This window comes from Mirounga leonina, unplaced genomic scaffold, assembly GCF_011800145.1.
Source record: "Mirounga leonina isolate KUSES-001 unplaced genomic scaffold, KU_Mleo_1.0 Mir_107, whole genome shotgun sequence".
Taxonomy (NCBI): Eukaryota; Metazoa; Chordata; class Mammalia; order Carnivora; family Phocidae; genus Mirounga; species Mirounga leonina.
Window position 1 is genome coordinate 4,104,221 of NW_023270233.1, and position 19,731 is coordinate 4,123,951.

At 37.1% G+C, this 19,731-nt stretch overlaps 1 protein-coding gene across 2 annotated transcripts in view; it reads right to left on the minus strand.

Annotated features, from left to right (window-relative positions):
* Positions 1-7,173: 7,173 nt before the first annotated feature.
* Positions 7,174-19,731, minus strand: part of LOC118018766 (graves disease carrier protein) — a 49,332-nt gene continuing 36,774 nt past the window's right edge. For both annotated transcript variants that reach the window (XM_035017507.1, XM_035017514.1), the window contains 5 exons: positions 18,965-19,086; positions 18,604-18,670; positions 13,227-13,389; positions 9,684-9,752; positions 7,174-9,117 (listed from right to left, as the gene is read on the minus strand). In XM_035017507.1, coding sequence (XP_034873398.1) covers positions 8,961-9,117; positions 9,684-9,752; positions 13,227-13,389; positions 18,604-18,670; positions 18,965-19,086 — 578 coding nt within the window. In that variant the 3' untranslated portion in view covers positions 7,174-8,960. The remainder of the gene's footprint in view (positions 9,118-9,683; positions 9,753-13,226; positions 13,390-18,603; positions 18,671-18,964; positions 19,087-19,731) is intronic.

Consider the following 19,731-nt stretch of genomic DNA (forward strand, 5'->3'; position numbering starts at 1 on the left):
GCAGAGCAGGGAGCCCGATGCGGGGCTCGATCCCAGGACTCTGGGATCATGACCCGAGCCAAAGGCAGACGCTTAAGGACTGAGCCACCCAGGTGCCCCACTGTCTCTTCATTTTCTGCCCAATCTCTGACTGTTGAAAGTTCTCAGAGGTCAGTTCTGAACAAATTTCTCTATCTACCAGCTCCCTAGGTTATTTCATCTATTCTCATGGCTTTAAATAACATCTCTATCCTGCCAGTTCTCAAATTCATATGTATAGACAAGGCTTTTCCTCTCAATTCAAAAATCCAACTACATACTTGATAGCTACACTTAGAAATATTTGGGGATGGGGGGAATTCTTTCATTATAACATGGCCAAAATGGAATTTTTAATTTTCTCGACAGACCTATTATTCTTCCCAATAATAGCACTATCCACCCAGAAGATAAAGCGAGAAACCCAGAAGTTGTCCTGATTCCTTTCTGTTACTACCCACATCCAGTCCATAGGCAGACCCATAGATACACCCTTTAAAACTATCTTAAATCTCTTCATGCCTTTCCACCTCCAAGGTCACTACCGATCATTATCTCTAACGTAAAAAACTGCAGCACACTCTTAAATGTGCTTCCACACTTGTCTCCCTGCAATTCAATCCCTTTTCCCAATATTTTATCATGAAAACTTTCAAATGTACAGAATTATATAAAAGGATGATATAATGAGCACCCATATAGCTACCACCTAGATCTTATAATTAACATTTTGCTATCTTTGATTTATCACATGTATATCTATCCATCCCTCTGTACATCCATGAATTCAAGTTTTTTTTTTTAATGCACTAACAAATAGCAGGCATCAGCGCATTTCATCCCTAAACACTTCAGCATGTATATCATTAGCTACAGTTCAATATTTCTTTATGGTACTTTTAAAACTTAATGTAAGTTTTATATGTAAAATGTTTTAATTTACATTTAAAAAATGCACAGATCTTATGTGTACCATTTGATGAATTTTGACAAATGTGTTTAATTCAAACTCCTACTAAGGTAAAGAATGTGTTACCATCACTCCAGAAAGTTTTCTCATGCACCTCGGTGGCTCAGTCGTTAAGTGTCTGCCTTTGGCTCAGGTCCTGATCCCAGAGTCCTGAGATCTAGCCCCACCTCAGGCTCCCTGCTCAGCAGAGAGCCTGCTTCTCTCCTCCCTGCTTGTGCTCTCTCTCTCTCTCTGTCTCTCTCTCTCTCTGCCAAATAAATAAAATCTTTAAAAAATAATAATAAAAAAAAGAGCCTACGGGAATTATGATTGAGATTGCATTTGATCTATAAATCAACTTGGAAAAATTAATTCCTTTACACTATAGTCTTCTAATTCATAAACATGGGTTATCTCTCCATTTATACAAATCTTTAATGTCTCTCAGCAACATTTCTTAATTGTCAGAGTAGAGCTCTTGCACATCTTTTACTAAGTTGCAATATTTTATTTATTTTTTTTTTTAAAGACTTTATTTATTTGACAGAGAGAAACATAGCAAGAGAGGGAACACAAGCAGGGTGAGCGGGAGAGGGAGAAGCAGGCTTCCCGCTGAGCAGGGAGCCCGATGCGGGGCTCGATCCCAGGACCCTGGGAACATGACCCGAGCTGAAGGCAGACGCTTAACGACTGAGCCACCCAGGCGCCCCGCAAAGATTTTTTTTTAAGATTTATTTATTTATTTGAGAGAGAGAGAGAGCACAAGTGGGAGGGGCAGGAGGAGGGACAGAGAATCCTCAAGCAGACACCAAGCTGAGCACAGAGCCCGATGTGGGGCTGGATCTCACAACCCTGAGATCACAACCTGAGCCAAAACCGAGAGTCAGACACTTAACTGACTGTGCCACCTAGGTGCCCCTGAAGATTTTTTTTTTTTAAGTAATCTCTATGCCCAATGTCGCGCTTAAACTCAAAACCCACACAAGATTTGCATGCTCCACTGATTGAGCCAGCCAGCCACCCCTGAATTTTTTTTTTAAGGAAGCTCTATGCCCAGCCAGGTACCCCTAAATGAAATTGCTTTTAAATTGTTTTCCAGGGGTGCTTGGTTGTCTCAGTCCATAGGGCATGTGACTCTTGATCTCAGGGTGGTGAGTTCAAGTCCCACCTTGTGTGTAGAGATTACTTAAAAATAAAATCTTTAAAAAAATAATAAATTGTTTTCCAATTGCTTCCTGATAGTGCATAAAAGTTTATATTTTTAGGGGCACCTGGCTGGCTCAGTTGGTGGAGCATGAGACTCTTGATCTCGTGGTTGTGAGTTCAAGCCCCACATTAGATGAAGAGATTACTTAAAAATAAAATCTTTGACCAGGAGGGTGGGGGGCAGTTACAAATAAAAATGAAAATAAAATCTTCCTTTTTTTTTTTTTAAGATTTTATTTATTTGTCAGAGAGAGAGAGGGAGAGAGAGAACAAGCAGGGGGAGTGGCAGGCAGAGGGAGAAACAGGCTCCCCGCCGAGGAAGGAGCCTGATTCGGAACTCTATCCCAGGACTCTGGGATCATGACCTGAGCTGAAGGCAGACGCTTAACCAACTGAGCCACCCAGGCATCCCGAAAATAAAATTTTTTTTAAAAGTGTATATTTTTATATTTACTTATATTCTGAGATATAAATTCACTTATAGGGCGCCTGGGTGGCTCAGTCGTTAACCGTCTGCTTTCAGGCTCAGGTCATGATCCCGGCGTCTTGGGATCAAACCCCGCATCGGGCTCCCTGTTCTGCAGGAAGCCTGCTTCTCCCTCTCCCACTCCCCCTGCTTGTGTTCCCTCTCTCGCTGTGTCTCTCTCCGTCAAATAAATAAATAAAATCTTTAATAAATAAATAAATAAATTCACTTATAATTTCTCATAGTTATGATATAGGTCCATTAAGGCTTTCTATGTAAATAATCATGTCATCTGCAACTAGAGGGAGTTTTACTTCTTCCTTTCTGATCTTTATGCTCTTTATTTCATTTCCTTACCTATGTTCACTGGTTAAATACAAATTGTGACACTGGGCATCCTTACCTTGTACCTGATCTTAGGGGGAAAGCATTCAATATTTCACCATTAAGTATGATGCTAGCTGTTGGGTTTGTTTTTTTTTAAAAGATTTTATTTATTTATTTGAGAGAGAGAGAGAGCATGAGAGGGGGGAGGGTCAGAGGGAGAAGCAGACTCCCCGCTGAGCAGGGAGCCCGATGCGGGACTCGATCCCGGGACTCCAGGATCACAACCTGAGCCGAAGGCAGTCGCTTAACCAACTGAGCCACCCAGGCGCCCTAGCTGTTGGGTTTTCATGGATAACTGTTATGGTTATCTAATACTATATAAAAACAAAAACAAACTTCCCAAACTTAGTGGCTTAAAACAACAGTAATTTTTTTTTAGCTTGTGAAATTTCAATTTGAGCAGAGCTCTGTGGGGAAAGCTTGTTTCTGTTCCACAAAGCATCAGCTGGGAGCTGAAGAATCCGCTTTGAAGGTGGCTTACTCGAATGGCTGGTAAGTTGATGCTGGCTGTCAGTTCCTCTACAGAGGCTGCTTGGCTTCCTCATAGCATGGTGACTGGATTCCAAGGGCAAGCATTCCTAAAGACCAGATGGAAGCCATCTCAGCACTATGAGGTAACCTCAAAAGTCACATAGCATCACTTCCACTGTAGTCTTAGGTCCACCCAGCCAGATTTAGGAGGTGAACATAGTCTCTACCTCTTGATGGGCTGTTAATGACACATGAGAAAAGCATGTGAGATGGGACGTATTGTTGGAAAATGTTATCTGACAAAATGCCCCCTTATCAGATTGAGGAAGGTCTCTTCTGTTCTAACGTGATTAGTTTTTATAATAAATCAATGGTGAATTTTCCAAGTACTTTTTCTGCATGTATTGAAGGATTTTTCTCCTTTATGCTGTTATTATTGGAAATTACACTATTGACTTTAGATTGTTAAACCATTTGGCAATCCTAGGATAAATTCAACTTGGTTATGCTATAATAAACTTTTTATGTATCACTGGGTTTAATTTGTTAATATGTTGCCTACTTTATTTTTTATTTTTAAAAATTTTTAAGTAGGGGCGCCTGGGTGGCTCAGTTGGTTAAGCGACTGCCTTCGGCTCAGGTCATGATCCTGGAGTCCCGGGATCGAGTCCCGCATCGGGCTCCCTGCTCGGCAGGGAGCCTGCTTCTCCCTCTGACCCTCCCCCTCTCATGTGCTCTCTGTCTCTCTCATTCTCTCTGTCTCAAATAAATAAATAAAATCTTAAAAAAAAAATTTTTTTAAGTAATCTCTACACCCAACTTATGACCCTGGAATCAAGAGTTGCATGCTCTACCAGCTGAGCCAGCCAGGTGCCTTGATTTGCTAATATCTTATTAAGAATTTCTCCATCTTTGCTTTTGAAAGATACTGTCTGGGGCGCCTGGGTGACTCAGTTGGTTAAGCGTCGGACTCTTTAATTTCAGCTCAGGTCTTGATCTCAGGGTTGTGAGTTCAAACCTTACGCTGGGCTCCACACTGGGCATGGAGCCTACTTAAAGATACTTGGTTTGTGACTTTATTTTCTTGTAACAACTTTTTCAGGTTTGGATATCAGTGGGTTTTCTTTAAGATTTTATTTATTTATTTGATAAAGAGAGAGAGCACAAGCAGGGGGAGGGAGTGGCAGGCAAAGGGAGAGGGAGAAGCAAGCTCCCCACAGACCAGCAGGAGCCTGATGTAGGACTTGATCCCAGGACCCTGGGACCATGACCTGAGCTGAAGGCAGTCGCTTAACCAACTGAGCCACCCGGGGGCCCTGGATATCAGAGTTATACTGGCATCATGAGTTAGGGAATGCTGTCTTATAATTTCTGAGAGTTTGTAGATTATTTTTTTCTTACATGTTCATTAGAATTCACATCTGAGTCTGGAGTTTCTTTTTCTTTTTTTTTTTAAGATTTTATTTTATTTAAGTAATCTCTACATCCAATGTGGGGCTTGAACCCACAACCCCGAAATCAAGAGTCTCACATGCCACCGACTGAGCCAGCCAGGTGCCCTGAGCCTGGAGTTTCTTTATGGAAGAATTTCTGATAAATTCAATTTCTTTAATTGGCTATGCATATTTTATTTCATCTATGGTAGTTTTGATTGTAATTTTCAAGGCATCTGTCCATTTCACCTGTTGTTAAATTCCTTGGAAAAGAATTATTAGAAATTCCTTATTATCTTTTCAATATTTGTAGGATCCATAGTGATGTCCTCTTTTTAATTCTTGATATTAGTAATTTATGTTCTTTCTTTTTTAGCGATCAGTCTAGCTAGGAGTTTATCAATTAGTTGATCTTTTCAAAGAAGCAATTTTGGGGTTTGTTATTTTCTCTATGGCCTTAAATTTTGTTGATTTCTGTTTTAACTGCAAGCTTTGTTGACAAAGCAGAGCAAATTTTGTAAAAACATAATCAGACAATTTTATTCTCCTGCTGAAAACCTTCAAGCATTTCCATTGCATTTAGGATAAAAGACAAAAGTATTACAATATCCTGTAGAGCCCTCCATGACCTTGCCTTTTGTCTACTTCTCCCACCCCATTTGTTGCTACTACCTCATTCGCAATATTTCACTTGCAGTGGACTTTTGACAATTCCTATGGCAAGCCAAGCTTTTTCCTGAGACTATTCTCTTCACCTGGGCCATTCTTCCCCTACAACTTTGCATGGCTATTTCCTTTTTATCCTTCATGTGTCAGTTTAAAGTATAGAATATCAAAGAAACTTTTCCCTGACCATTCTAAAGTAGCTCTCTGATCCCTAAATCCCACAATTATTCCATATCATGTGATCTACTTACTTACTTAATAAGCACTTTCTGTAAATTATCATTTTTGATTAGTTTATGTTTATTGACATGTCCAAATTTATTTGATGTTAGCTTTTCATCTGAATAGGATACTACTGTGTTGAAGTACAGCATCATGGCGAGTTAGGCTGTAGATTCAGACTGGCTGAATTTGAATCCTAGATCCACCACTTATTGTGTGAATTTGGGCAAATTATTTGATCTGCCTGAACCTCCATTATTCTACCTGTAAAAAAGGGGTATTAAATAGTAGCTATCTTATAATTGTTGTAGAGATACAGTTAAGGCATCAAAAGTGCATAAAACAAACCATGGAATATAGTTAAGTCCTCAGGAAATACACATGACTTATTGTCATTGATTTCTAGGGCCTAACACAGTGTCTGTTATTCAAAGAATGGATGTGAGGAATTGTGTAAAGTGTGCAGTTGTTATTCAAGTGTGTCAGCTATCATTGGCCCAAGTCCTCAAGGCAATGCATTACTCATATAATACAGGCTTTATTATTTGCCATTCACCTTGGCTCAAATTAGCAACAAGACATTTCTATGAAACAAGCCGAATGAATTTCTTTTCAAATTGCTCTTCCCATGGGCTGTTTGTGCCTTATTTCTCCCTACTGAACATAAAGTCTCCAAAAACAGGGACTGAGCCATCCTTCTTCAGTAAACATCCCTGAGCACCTATTATGGTGCCACACCGTGCTCCTTATAGGGGATGAAGGCATAGCTCTGTCCTTGAGAGAACCAACTTGGGGGCACATAGGTAAACAGGCAGTTGCCATAAAGTGTAGTACATACTCTATTAGAGAAATACCTGAAGTTAGATGCTGTAGGACATCCATATCAGACTGAAAGTACAGCTAACAGACCTCCCAAGGTAAGCTCTCCATAATGCTGATATAATGCCTGACACACAATGGGTGCTGAATAAATGGATGTTGAATACCCAGAGGAGGAATAGGGTAAGATGTAATTATATATACCCGTTAACTTTTCTAACTCCATACCCTTGAGAGCTAGGAGTGGTACCTCACTTATCAATCGCTGGACCAGATCACCGTCCCATTCTATAGATCAAAGGGCTATTCCCACAAAAGGCAGGAAGAGTAACAATGGAAATCAAAACAGAAATAGTCAATCTTCAGTGGAAGATAACCTGGCAAGATACACTTTGGGTCATTAATCTGAAATAAATCAGATATAAATATAGTTATTATTTTAAATATTCTTCTGTTCTGACTACTTATGTTTAGCATTTGTGCTTCAATAATGTGAATATTTTTTAATAATGTGAATAGTTAAAAAAGAGAAATAATGGCCAAAATATGAATAAAATTTATTTTTAATATCCTATGTATTCTATAACTGACATAGAATGCAAATTTTTATTTAAAAAAATATTCGCAGTCCTCTTTTATTGATAACATGAGATACTTATTTCATACATTTAAATTATCTTGAGATTTGATAACAATATTTAGCTACAATGTAGCCCAGAAATGAAGATATACAAAATAGTTTTAAGAACACATGTATTTCTACCTGTGGGTACACTTACAAATCATACAAAGATACATATTTATTTTAAAATAAAGACTTTGAAAATGAAACCAGTTCATCTAATTTTTACCAAGGTATAACAAAAAATCTTTTATGCAAACAAAATTAAAATTGAAGCAGAAATAACACCTTCAGCTTAGTTTTCTAATACATCAATTAGATGGTAACTAGACTTATTATGGTGATTATTTTGCAGTAAATACAAATATTGAATCATTACATTGTGCACCTGAAACTAATATATTGTTATATGTCAATTTTACCTCAATAAAAAAAATTATAAAGTTAGAACAATTAAAATAGTTTGCATTGATCAAGAAGAATCACATCAATTCTACAAATCACTATTTCTGAGGACAACTATAATTGTTCCCTTCCCATTTCTGTCATGCTTACAATAAAAGATAAAAAGTATTCTAAACACAATAAATGGACTTCTTATATTTTAAACCATTTTAATATAAAGAATAGCAATTAAATCGTGTCTTACGTTTCTAAAGGTTATATTGCACTAAAATTATTTTACATGGAAGAACTAGTTGATGTATCATGACAAAATACCTTCAAAACATTCTTTGACATTCACATCTATATTAATGGGTATTTCACACTCCACTTAAATAAATTTTCTAGTGTATACCAAATCACCTAACAAAAACAAATCTATAATGCTAACTGTTTTGAGAGCAAAGATATTCAGTATTTATTATTACTGCCTTTGGGAAATACATTGACTTTTAAAAACAAATTTAAGTCAGTGATAGTACCTAGTACCTAGTAATAACATATGAGCAATACCTGAAAATTCTTCATTTATTGTTGAGTTTCTACAAGGCTAATTTTTAAATACAACATTTATTTTATTTAAAAACAAAAAGAAAAAGTGTCAGTCCTTTTATGCAGTGGAGCAGAATTATGAGAAAAGAGATAATAAGAATAATCTTCAATGCTGGCACCTAACCTACGTGTTTTTAAGGGTTTTTTAAAATTTTTTAATTTTTAGTAATGTCTATATCCAAAGTGGGGCTTGAACTTATGACCCCAAGATTAAGAGCATGCTCTTCTGGGTGGGCTAGCCAGGTGCACCCCCCCAAGCTATGTTTTATATAACTTAAAAATTCAGTTTTCATCATTCTGCTGCAATATAACCAAGCCTATAACCAATGTTAGAGTCTTTGAAAATCATGATTATAATTAAAGCTTGGAATTAAAGCATGATAAAGCTAATGGCAACCTCCTGAATCCCATTTTAAGTTAGTTCTACTTCCAAATAACACTTTAAAACAGTTTCAAATAACCTAACTGATTAGCCAGCATCAGCTTAGGAATTTTTTTCAATGTTCTAAGGTATAACTTTTGGCATCAAAAAGCACAAGTAAGCACTTTTGATTTGTGATGAATAAAAAAAAATCAAGTACTAAAAAACCAGCGGTTCCTGTGACAAGGCAAATATCCCCTTCAAGTAATGTTCCTCCCAAAATTAAAGTAACATTTTATTTCTCCCTCTGAGATATTATTAAGCAAAAGAAATCATGATTTTCTTTAGTTGAGGTGAAAAAACTGCTTCATAAGTTCGTATGTTGTAAAAGCCACTGCTTGAGAGGGAACACAGCGAATGTAATTAAGAGATAAACCACGATACAATCCTCTTCGAATTCCGTGGTGTCCATAGACATACTTCATAGTCTCCCACATGGTACTGAAAGACAACGGTTAAACGATGGCACTGTTATACCCACTCAAGAAGAGACAATTTCAGGATCCGTAACAGAATTTTTTTTAAAGATTTTATTTATTTATTTGAGAGAGAGAGACATAGTACAAGCAGGGGGAGGGTCAGAGGGACAAGCACACTCCCCACTGAGCACGATGCCCAGATGGACACAGGGCTCAATCCCAGGACCCAGAGATCATTACCTGAGTGAAGTCAGATGCTTGACCCACTGAACCACCCAGGCGCCACCATAATAGCATTTTTAAAAGAAGCCAAAATGCCATCTTGAATAGCTTTTGGAAGGCAAGTGTAAAAACAATCCCAATCACAATAAAGCAGCAATTCACTCCAAACAAGTATAAGCATTATGCACCAAATTGCCGGGTTCATTAGTACAATCTATTTTGTTTGGACTATGCCTGTAACATTTACTAGCAACACTATCTCATAATAATACCTGGACTACTGGTAAGACCGCAGTCCTATCTCCCTACTTAATTTAAACATTACATTTCCTAAAGAAAATGAACAATGACAAATAGAGAACTTACAGGCACTTTTCATATTCTGGGAGAACAGTTCCTAACTGCATTCGCCGACGAGTTACATCAAATGGGTAGCTAAAAGAAGAAAAAGGCAGAAAGACTTAAAAATGATTTTTAGTGTTCTACGCAACAGTTATTGAATACAAAGCCCTATATATTATTTCCTTAGAAAAGAATGTGTTCCTATACCTTTATTGTTTTGTCGAATCTGGGAGTCAGTATATAAGCACATGAATAAATTAAATAGCAATACAAAGGTCTTGCTTTTGCTTATGTGGTTCCATTGGGTTAGATAATTCTTCTCTCTCATCATTACAATATAGAGTTCTATTCATTCCTCAAGACCAAATTAAATGCCACTTTCTGAAGATTCAAACTGGGTATTTTTCATTATTGGAACCTAAGACAGGGTTTGTCAACTTTGGCACTATTAACATTCTTAGTTGTGGGGGTAATTCTTAGTTGTGGGGGTCTATCCTGTGCACTGTGGGATGTTTAAGTGCATCCCTGGCCTCTACCCACTACATGCCAGTAGCATACCCTCAGCTGTGACAATCAAAATTGTCATTAAATAAATGTCCACTGGAGGCAAAATCACCCCCAGTTGAGAACCACTACTCTAAGAGTATTCAGCAAGTCCCCCTGTATACAGTAGACTAACAAAAATTTTTCTTTAAGGGCAAAAACCAACAATATACATATTGCATTTAGAAGACAGAGAAAATTCTATGTAAAAAAAATTACCTAAAATGAAATATACAAAAGTAATCTCTTTTAGGAGTGGGACCCCACGTGATTTTTTTAAATTACTTTTATTTTGCTAATATTGACTACTTGTATTAGGTCTTATGCTAAACAATTTACATAAACTATCGCACTCCATCTTCACAACTGCATGAAGTAGGTACTATTATCCCAACATTAATAAATTGAGTCTTAGAGACATTCTCCAGTGTGACAAGCTGCTTTCTACTTTCTTATTCAAAGATCTCCATGGTACATAATATATACCTAAATGATATATGACAAAAATAATGATATACTTTTATATATGTTTATATTTACAATGAAATGTTATAATTGAAAAGAAACCATGTTTTTTAAACCGAACAGCTTAAGAAATAACATTAACCAATCACTGAAGCTCCATATGCATTTCAATAGCATCTCCAGGAATTATTTTTTAAGGAGCGTGGTAAGAGGAAGAAACTTTATGAGAATTAAGGGACAAAAACCTCAACCTGAAGGATTTGGTTTCCAAGCAGGAAAAGATGTATGTGAGTACAAGGAATTGGTTAGTAGAAAGGAGAGAAGGTAAGAAGACCAGGTACAAGGAGTAGAACATGGGAAATAATAGTAAGAAAGAAAAAGCACGCTAGGCAGTGTTCTATAGTAAAACATGGTAAGACAGAGTGATACTTGGAAATGTACAATATGAAAATTGATTTTGAGGTATTACCAGGGCTAGAAGATTAATGGTTATCAGTAACAAATAGGAAAGCTAGGAGCTGAGGATTGTCACCAAGAGGAAGACAAGAAAGTAGTATCTGAACTATGGAGTTTGCACTGATGGCAGAAGTCCAAGTAGAAACATCCAAGAACTTGCTAGAGAAGTAATGGAGAGTCAGCGATGAAGATTTAAATAGAATTTGTTATCTGTGCAGAAGTGACCATTGAAACCATAAAGATAGATAAGCTATCCTAGATATTTATGGGAAGAGCAGAGGACTGAGGTCAGGCTGGGCCTTTAACAAATCAGCATGAATAGGTAGGAAGAGGAGGATATGAATCAGCAAAACACCTGAAAAGGGAAGGGCAGAAAGGTTGACTGCCAAGAGAGGGTACTGTTACAAAAACCCAGAACTAGGACAACTGGAAGGAAGCAAAAGAACTGAGAGGGAGCCTTTGGATTTGGTAAGAGTCTATAGGTGTAGAATACAGTTTAAGAAAAGAAGTGGGAGAGATTTTAAGGATCTAAATTGGAAGTGAGTAGTAAAGAAAAAAGGCAGTAAAAGCAAGAAGAGAATCAGGTAGCTACAGGGTGATCATGTTTCTGCAAATGAGCAAGGTTCCAGAGTCAGGTTTCCAAAAGTAAACCATACACCTTTTCTTTTTAACCTTCAACCTCCTATGATCTACTTCCACACACACCTGCTTTCGCAAAAGTGACTCTTAATTGTAAAATCCAATGAACACTTTATGTTTCGGTACTTATCTTACTTTGACTTTTCTTTTCCATGGGATACTTTTTTGTCTTTGTGACACTACTACTTCCTGTTTTTCAGGATACTCCTCAGTCACAGAAAGCTTTTCTTCTTCTTCCTGAGAAGTTCCTGCTTCTTAGTGTTCCAGCCTCTTTTGATCTCATCTACTCAATCTCTCTTGGGCTGGGGAATTCTTGGAAATCACCTTTCCAATTACAATATAGTAATACCTTTATCTATATTCCCACTACAACTTCTATTAATATATAATTCCATTGTATTGCTACTGTCTTAATAAGAATATAGGCTTTTTGAGGCAATAACTTTGTTTTTCCTTCAGCAAATGTCCCAAAGCCTAGTACACTGTCTGGCACAAAGGTGGCCTTCAAGATTTAGTGCAAGAGAAGTGCCTCCTTATACACACACAAACACACACAAATGGTTCAAATTTCAGAAACTCATAAAGGCAAATTCATGAGAAAATATGGGTGAACACCATACTTTTTTTTTTTTTTAAGATTTTATCTATTTATTTGACAGAGAGAGACACAGCGAGAGAGGGGACACAAGCAGGGGGAGTGGGAGAGGGAGAAGCAGGCTTCCCGCAGAGCAGGGAGCCGGATGTGGGGCTCGATCCCAGGACCCCGGGATCATGACCTGAGCTGAAGGCAGACGCTTAACGACTGAGCCACCCAGGCACCCCATATTTTTTTTTAAACATTTCCTTTTTTTTTTAAGATTTTATTTATTTATTTGATCAAGAGAGAGAAAGCACAAGAAGGCAGAGCAGCAGGCAGAGGGAGAGGGAGAAGCAGGCTCCCCGATGAGCAGGGAGCCCGATGTGGGGCTCAATCCCAAGACCCTGGGATCATGACCTGAGCCGAAGGCAGACACTTAACTGACTGAGCCACCCAGGTGCCCAGGGTAAAGACCATACACAGTAATTCTTTCTAGCTTGCTGTCTTTTTTTCATTCTTTCATTTAAAAAAATTTTTTTAAAGATTTTAAGTAATCTCTATTAGAGATAATGTGGGTCTTGAACTTACAACTCTGAGATCAAGAGTCGCATGCTATACGGACTGAGCCAGCCAAGCACCCGTCTTTCTTTCTTTTAAATGAATCCACAGGAATTTGGATGGGTTCAAACTAATTTGGTCAATTTGGCACCTAATTATTTATAAAATGCTTAAAGTGCTACATCTGGAAAAATGTATTCAATTACTGCTTATATTTTGCAAGGTATCCTGTGTTTTAATAATCTATTAGAAAAACTAAAATGATTAATGCTGAAAATCAAGACTGAGAAACTGCAATTTGATTGAATTAAGTTAATGAAGAAACTTACGATATTGTCTGTGCTATTGCTCCAGCAACACCACCACAAAGTAAGTTTATGTGGGTTTTCAGAACTAAGACATTAGGGTTGTCTGATGAAGGTCTGCCAAGAAGGGTAGGAGCATGGGAAAGCCCAACACTCTTTAAGGTACCAAAGGTAAAAAACGAAACACCTGAAATACAAAATACAGATTCACCACTATGCTTAACATTACATTAACCATGAAAAGACACCATTCTTCGTAATAAACAATTAACTCAAGGAACAAACTATACATTTCCTGATTTCTGATGTTTGGCTTATTCTATAAGAAAAAGGTTTAATTAATGTTTATAAATAGCCTAAAGATGACAAAATAACCATCTATAAAAATTATAGCTGTGGTTTTCATACACTTATACTTCAGTTTACTGAATAAAGGCAGTAGTTGAGTATAAATGCCACCTTATATATTAATAGAATTAAGTAGTTTTCTAAGGTTTCACATGAGTAAAACTTAAATTCATGATTAGTAATTACAAGTATATATGACAACTGATATTCACAATAACAATGACAGTGGTAAGATAAAAGCAAAAACTTTAGGAGTGACAAAGAATTGTTATTTTAACTCAGTGTCTAATTTTGTCTTCAAGGAAGAGTTGTGACCATGAGAGAAATGTTCATATTGGATCACAAGACACGTGAAATCTAATAAATATTATCAATAACATGCACTTGGTGCTTGCTGAACATTTACATGATTTTATAATTGACCCATTAAAGTCTCACATTAACAAAATAAAGAATAGAATTCAAGCAATCCTATCAACTAAACATTACTCAAGATAACTTGATATCTGGGGCGCCTGGGTGGCTCAGTTGTTGGGCATCTGCCTTTGGCTCGGGTCACGGTCCCAGGGTCCTGGGATCGAGCCCCGTGTCGGGCTCCCTGCTCAGCAGCGAGCCTGCTTCTCCCTCTCCCACTCCCCCTGCTTGTGTTCCCTCTCTCGCTGTGTCTCTCTCTGTCAAAATAAATAAATGAAGTCTTTAAAAAAAAAAAAAAGATAACTTGATATCTACTAAATTTTAAAAAATATTTAAAATATACATGATGCTTAACAAGAAATGAGCACTAACAAAAATTCAGTCTAGGAGAATACCTCAATATATGCATTTATTCATTTTTTTTTTAAGATTTTATTTATTTATTTGACAGAGAGAGACACAGCAAGAGAGGGAACGCAAGCAGGGGGAGTGGGAGAGGGAGAAGCAGGCTTTCCGCGGAGCAGGGGCCCGATGCGGGGCTCGATCCCAGGACCCTGGGATCATGACTTGAGCCGAAGGCAGACGCTTAACGACTGAGCCACCCAGGCGCCCCTATTCATTTTTTTTAAAGATTTATTTATTTATTTGTCAGAGAGAGAGAGAGCGCACAAACAGGGGGAGCAGGAGACAGAGGGAGAAGCAGGCTCCCTGCTGAGCAATGAGCCGGATGCGGGACTCAATCCCAGGACCCTGGGATCACGACCTGAGCCAAAGGCAGACACTTAACTGACTGAGCCATCCAGGCGTCCCTGCATTTATTCTTTATACAGAATTCTTATTATAGTATTTTGAATTGATGGTATACAATTTTAGAATATTCATATACTTTTACATTTGGGAAATCTATTTTAAAGACTTAATCTAACATCTGAAAAAGCTCACAATGAGGAAATTCATAGCAAGTTAAATATAAGTTGAAAAAATTAGAAATATATAAATGATGTGGAATAGTATTCAGTGAAATATGATGCAACTAATAAGGACATTTGTGAAGAGTATTCAAATATATGAAAAATGTTTGGGAAATGGGGGAAAATGAAGAAACAAAATTATATATACACTATAATTAGGTTAAAATATATTTTAAAAACAAAAAATTTAAAGAAGAAAATAGAGCAAAAAATTTTAAAGTTCTGCTTCCAACACAGCAATCTAGGTATTCTTTTTTTTTTTTTAAGATTTTATTTATTTATTTGACAGAGAGAGACACAGTGAGAGAGAGAACACAAGCAGGGGGAGTGGGAGAGGGAGAAGCAGGCTTCCTGCAGAGCAGGGAGCCCGATGCGGGGCTCGATCCCAGGACCCTGGGATCATGACCTGAGCCGAAGGCAGACACTTAACGACTGAGCCACCCAGGCACCCACAATCTAGGTATTCTGAATGACTTTGTCATTGTTATTGGACTTGCAAAAAGGGTGAGAAGGTCTCCAAAAACCCCAGCACCACAGCCTTCCAAAAATATAAGCTGGAGCCCACTTGGGAATTGTGGGCCCATAAGAGAGGTGAAGTGACTCAGTACAATGAAGCCAATAGCAGAAAGCTATTGAGATGGATCTTGCCACTGGGTTTGCAGAAGATGGAATCACTGGATCTGAAACTCGGAGATTAAGATCAAGTAATGGGCTCATAATTAAAGAACATCAACCACAGAAGGAGGCAAATAAATTTATACATTTATAAAATAGTGGGTAAGGTTCAGAAAAATCAGTGAACAAGAAAGAAATTTTTGAAAACATAAAAAGAAAAGCCACAGGTATAAATCAAATAGCAAAGTATAGAAACAAGTACAAATGTTATCAATAATCACAACTATTAGGTGGGCTAATTGGCAATTAAGGATTTTACAGACCAGATTTTTTAAAATATCCAGTTATATAATGATTGCAAAAGAAATACCTAAAACATAAAGACACGAAAAAGTAGAAAATAAAAGGATGAAAAAAGATATACCAGGAAATATTAACTTGGATCTATCCAAAAACTAATTATGAGTTAAGGGGAGGGGGCAGGGATTTGAACCATGAATATACTAGATAATATTAAGAATTCTTGGGGCGCCTGGGTGGCTCAGTCGTTGAGCGTCTGCCTTCAGCTCAGGTCATGATCCCGGGGTCCTGGGATTGAGTCCCACATCGGGCTCCCTGCTCGGCAGGAGGCCTGCTTCTCCCTCTCCCACTCCCCCTGCTTGTGTTCCTGCTCTCGCTATCTCTCTGTCAAATAAATAAATAAAATCTTTAAAAAAAAAGAATTCTTTTTTAGGGGCACCTGGGTGGCTAAGTGTCTGCCTTTGGCTCTGGTCATGATCTCCAGGTCCTGGGATAGAGCACCATGTCTGGCTCCCAGCAGCGGGGACTCTGCTTCTCCCTCTCCCTCTGCCTCTCACCCTACTTGTGCTCTTTCTGTCTCTGTCTCTCTCTCTCTCTCTCAAATGAATAAACAAAATTAAAAAAAAAAAAAGAATTTGGGCACCTGGGTGGCTCAGTCGTTAAGCGTCTGCCTTCAGCTCAGGTCATGATCCCAGGGTCCTGGGATCGAGCCCCGCATCGGGCTCCCTGCTCAGCGGGAAGCCTGCTTCTCCCTCTCCCTCTCCCCCTGCTTATGTTCCCTCTCTCGCTGTGTATCTCTCTGTCGTAAATAAATAAAATCTTAAAAAAAAAAAAAAAATTTTTTTAAAGTTCATGATGGTATATGGTTATGCTTTATAAAAAAAGCATAGAGAGGAGCTGAATACTGAAATACTGTGGATGAAATAAAGTGGATTTGCTTTAAAACAATTTGGGATGAGAGTGGAGGGAATATTTAGGGGCACAGATGAAAAAAGACTGGTAGTAAGTTGATCGTTGTTGAAGGTAGGTGCTAGGTGCATGGTGGCTCATTACACTATTGCCTACTTTCGAATATGTTTGAAATTTTCCACATTTTAAGCAAAAACAATAAATAATAAACTCATGGGATGCAGCTGAAGCAGGATTTGGCGGGGGAGGGGGGGGCCTACATTAGGGGAAAAAAAACCCAAAGGTTGAAAATGAATGAGGTAAGCATCCAACTGAAGAATAAACCTAAGGAAGAAGGAGATAATTAAGAAATGAACAAGAATCAATGAAATGGAAAATAAAGGTAGACTAGAGAAGAAAATAAAAGCCAAAACTGATTCTTTGAAAAATCTAATAACTGATTAAACAAATAAAAATGAAAAAAAGGGGCATGACAATAGAACAGATTAAAAAAATATGAAGAAATAAGGGAATTCTTTTGCCAAAAAAAAAGAAAACTAATACAAAAGGGTCAAGTTTAAAATGGAAAAGAAAGGTATGAATTACCAAAAATGGTTCACAAAAGATAGAAAACCTGAATGTTCCTACAACCATTTAAGAAATTAAACCAGGACTTAAAAATCATCCACAATGAAAACTTTCAAGAAACGGATAATTCTAATTATTTTATAGAGATTATTCCTGAAGATGGAAAATGAGGAAATACTCTTCAACTCATTTATAAGACCTATATAACCTTGATACCCAAACCACACAAGGATATTATAAGAAAAGAAAATTACAAGCTAATCTCATTTAGAAATACAGATGTAAAACTTCTAAAAACAATTAGCAAACTTAATTCAACGGGATATAAAAAGGTCATGATGTCATAACCAATTTGGGTTGATCTTAGAACATCTATTAATGTCATTCATCATATTAACAGATTAACGGAGAAAACTTATGATCACCTCTGTAAATGCAGGAAAGGATGTCTGATAAAATTCAACATCAATTCACATAAAAATTCTTACCAAAACTTCCTTAACGCCATACATCAACATTATGCTAAGTGAAGAAGTATTACAATAGTCCCTTTAAAATCATTAAGGAGCCAAAATGCCCAGTATCATCACTTCTATCCACTGCTGCATTGTAGGTCCTTAGCTATTACAGTAAACTAAGATAAACATAAATAAATAAGGAAATAAGAATTAGAATGGAAATTTAAAAAATGATATTATTTGTACAGGATATGAATTGCCCACACAGAAACCCCAAAGCATCTACAAGTAACATGGTGGCTGGCTATAATATCAATAAGTAGAATAATGGCTAGCTATAAGATCATATAAAATTAAGTCAAACAATAAACTGAAATGTAATTTTCTAAAAGACACAACACAGCTTATATGGTATCTATAAATATATCTAACAAAAATGTCCAAGACATTCAACATCCCAACAAGGGTTTTTGTGCAATATCAAAAACTGATTCTAAAATGTGCATGGAATAGCAGAATATCTATAGTTCTTACATTCCTTAAAAAAAAAAAAAAAGCAAAAAGCATAAGGTAAACGGACTTGTCCTACCAAATATAAAGACTCAGAAAACTGCACTCTATTATTTTTTTAGAAGCACCACTGCAGATCACTGGGGAAAGGAGGGGCTATTTAATAAATGGTCCTGGATCAAATGGTTATCCTTAAGGAAGAAAAAAATAAATCTAAATGGAATAGGGGCTTGAGTACAAAATGCTAAAATTTAAAAATCATTCTTAGAAAAGAATAAAAGATCAAGATTCTGCCAAATTTGAAAATACCTGCATATGGAGCCATTCCTAATATAGTGGGCATCAGGCCTCTGTAAAATCCAAGGAAACCACCTTCCTTTTGAATGAAGAAAAATTAGAAGTGAGATTATATTGTGCTTAGTATGAAAACATCATAAAAACAAAACCTACATTCCAATGAAAAAATTATTTTGGAACCCACCCTTAAACATAGATGTGTCATAATTATTATTAATATCAACCATAAAAGAGTTTAAATAACATTCAAAATATCAGTAGAACTTGTGACTCTTGATCTTGGGGTCAAGAGTTCAATCCCCATGTTGAGCACAGAGCGTACATAAAAAAAAGGGGGGGCACAATATAGGTGAGAAAAGTAAATGTGAAATACCTTTGCATAAATTGTTTTGAATGCATGAATAATTCCTGTATAAGTGTGTTCCCCTTTCACCTGGAATGCTAGGCGTACTCTCACCATGTCAAGAGGGTAAGTACAGATAACTGCTGTCATACCTGAAAAAAAAGTAGAAACTTAAATGTAAAATCATATATATGTATCTTCCTATCATTAGTAGTGTTCTCAAATTACAGCGATGTTGAAAACACAATGCAATAAAAAATGATAGTTTACTGAGAATTATATCATAATATCATCAGCTGAAAAACAACCTTGTAAGCAAAGGGTCACTTTGTAAAATCTTTTCAAATTCTTCCCACTGTGAAGTTATATTATTAACAGGAAAATAGTACAGTATCGGTGGATCATGAGTATTTTTTTTAATTCTATTTCTTGTCTATTCCCAGGTAGGATACCAGAAAGAAAAAACTATCTTCTAGCACTAGGCAAGATATTTGACTTTTTATTTACTATCTCTGATCCTAAAATGAAGAGATGCTTTACTTACCAAAGGAATTCTTTCTTTTTTTTTTTTTTAAGATTTTATTTATTTATTTGACAGAGAGAGTGAGGGTGTACACATGAGCAGTGGAAAGGGAAACGGAGAAGCAGGCTTCCCGATGAGCAGGGAGCCTGACACAGGGCTCAATCCCAGGACCCTGGGATCATGATCTCAGCCGAAGGCAGATGCTTAACCGACCGAGCCACCCAGGCGCCCCTTGGAATTCTTATAAAAATAAAATAAAGGCATTTTTTTTTAA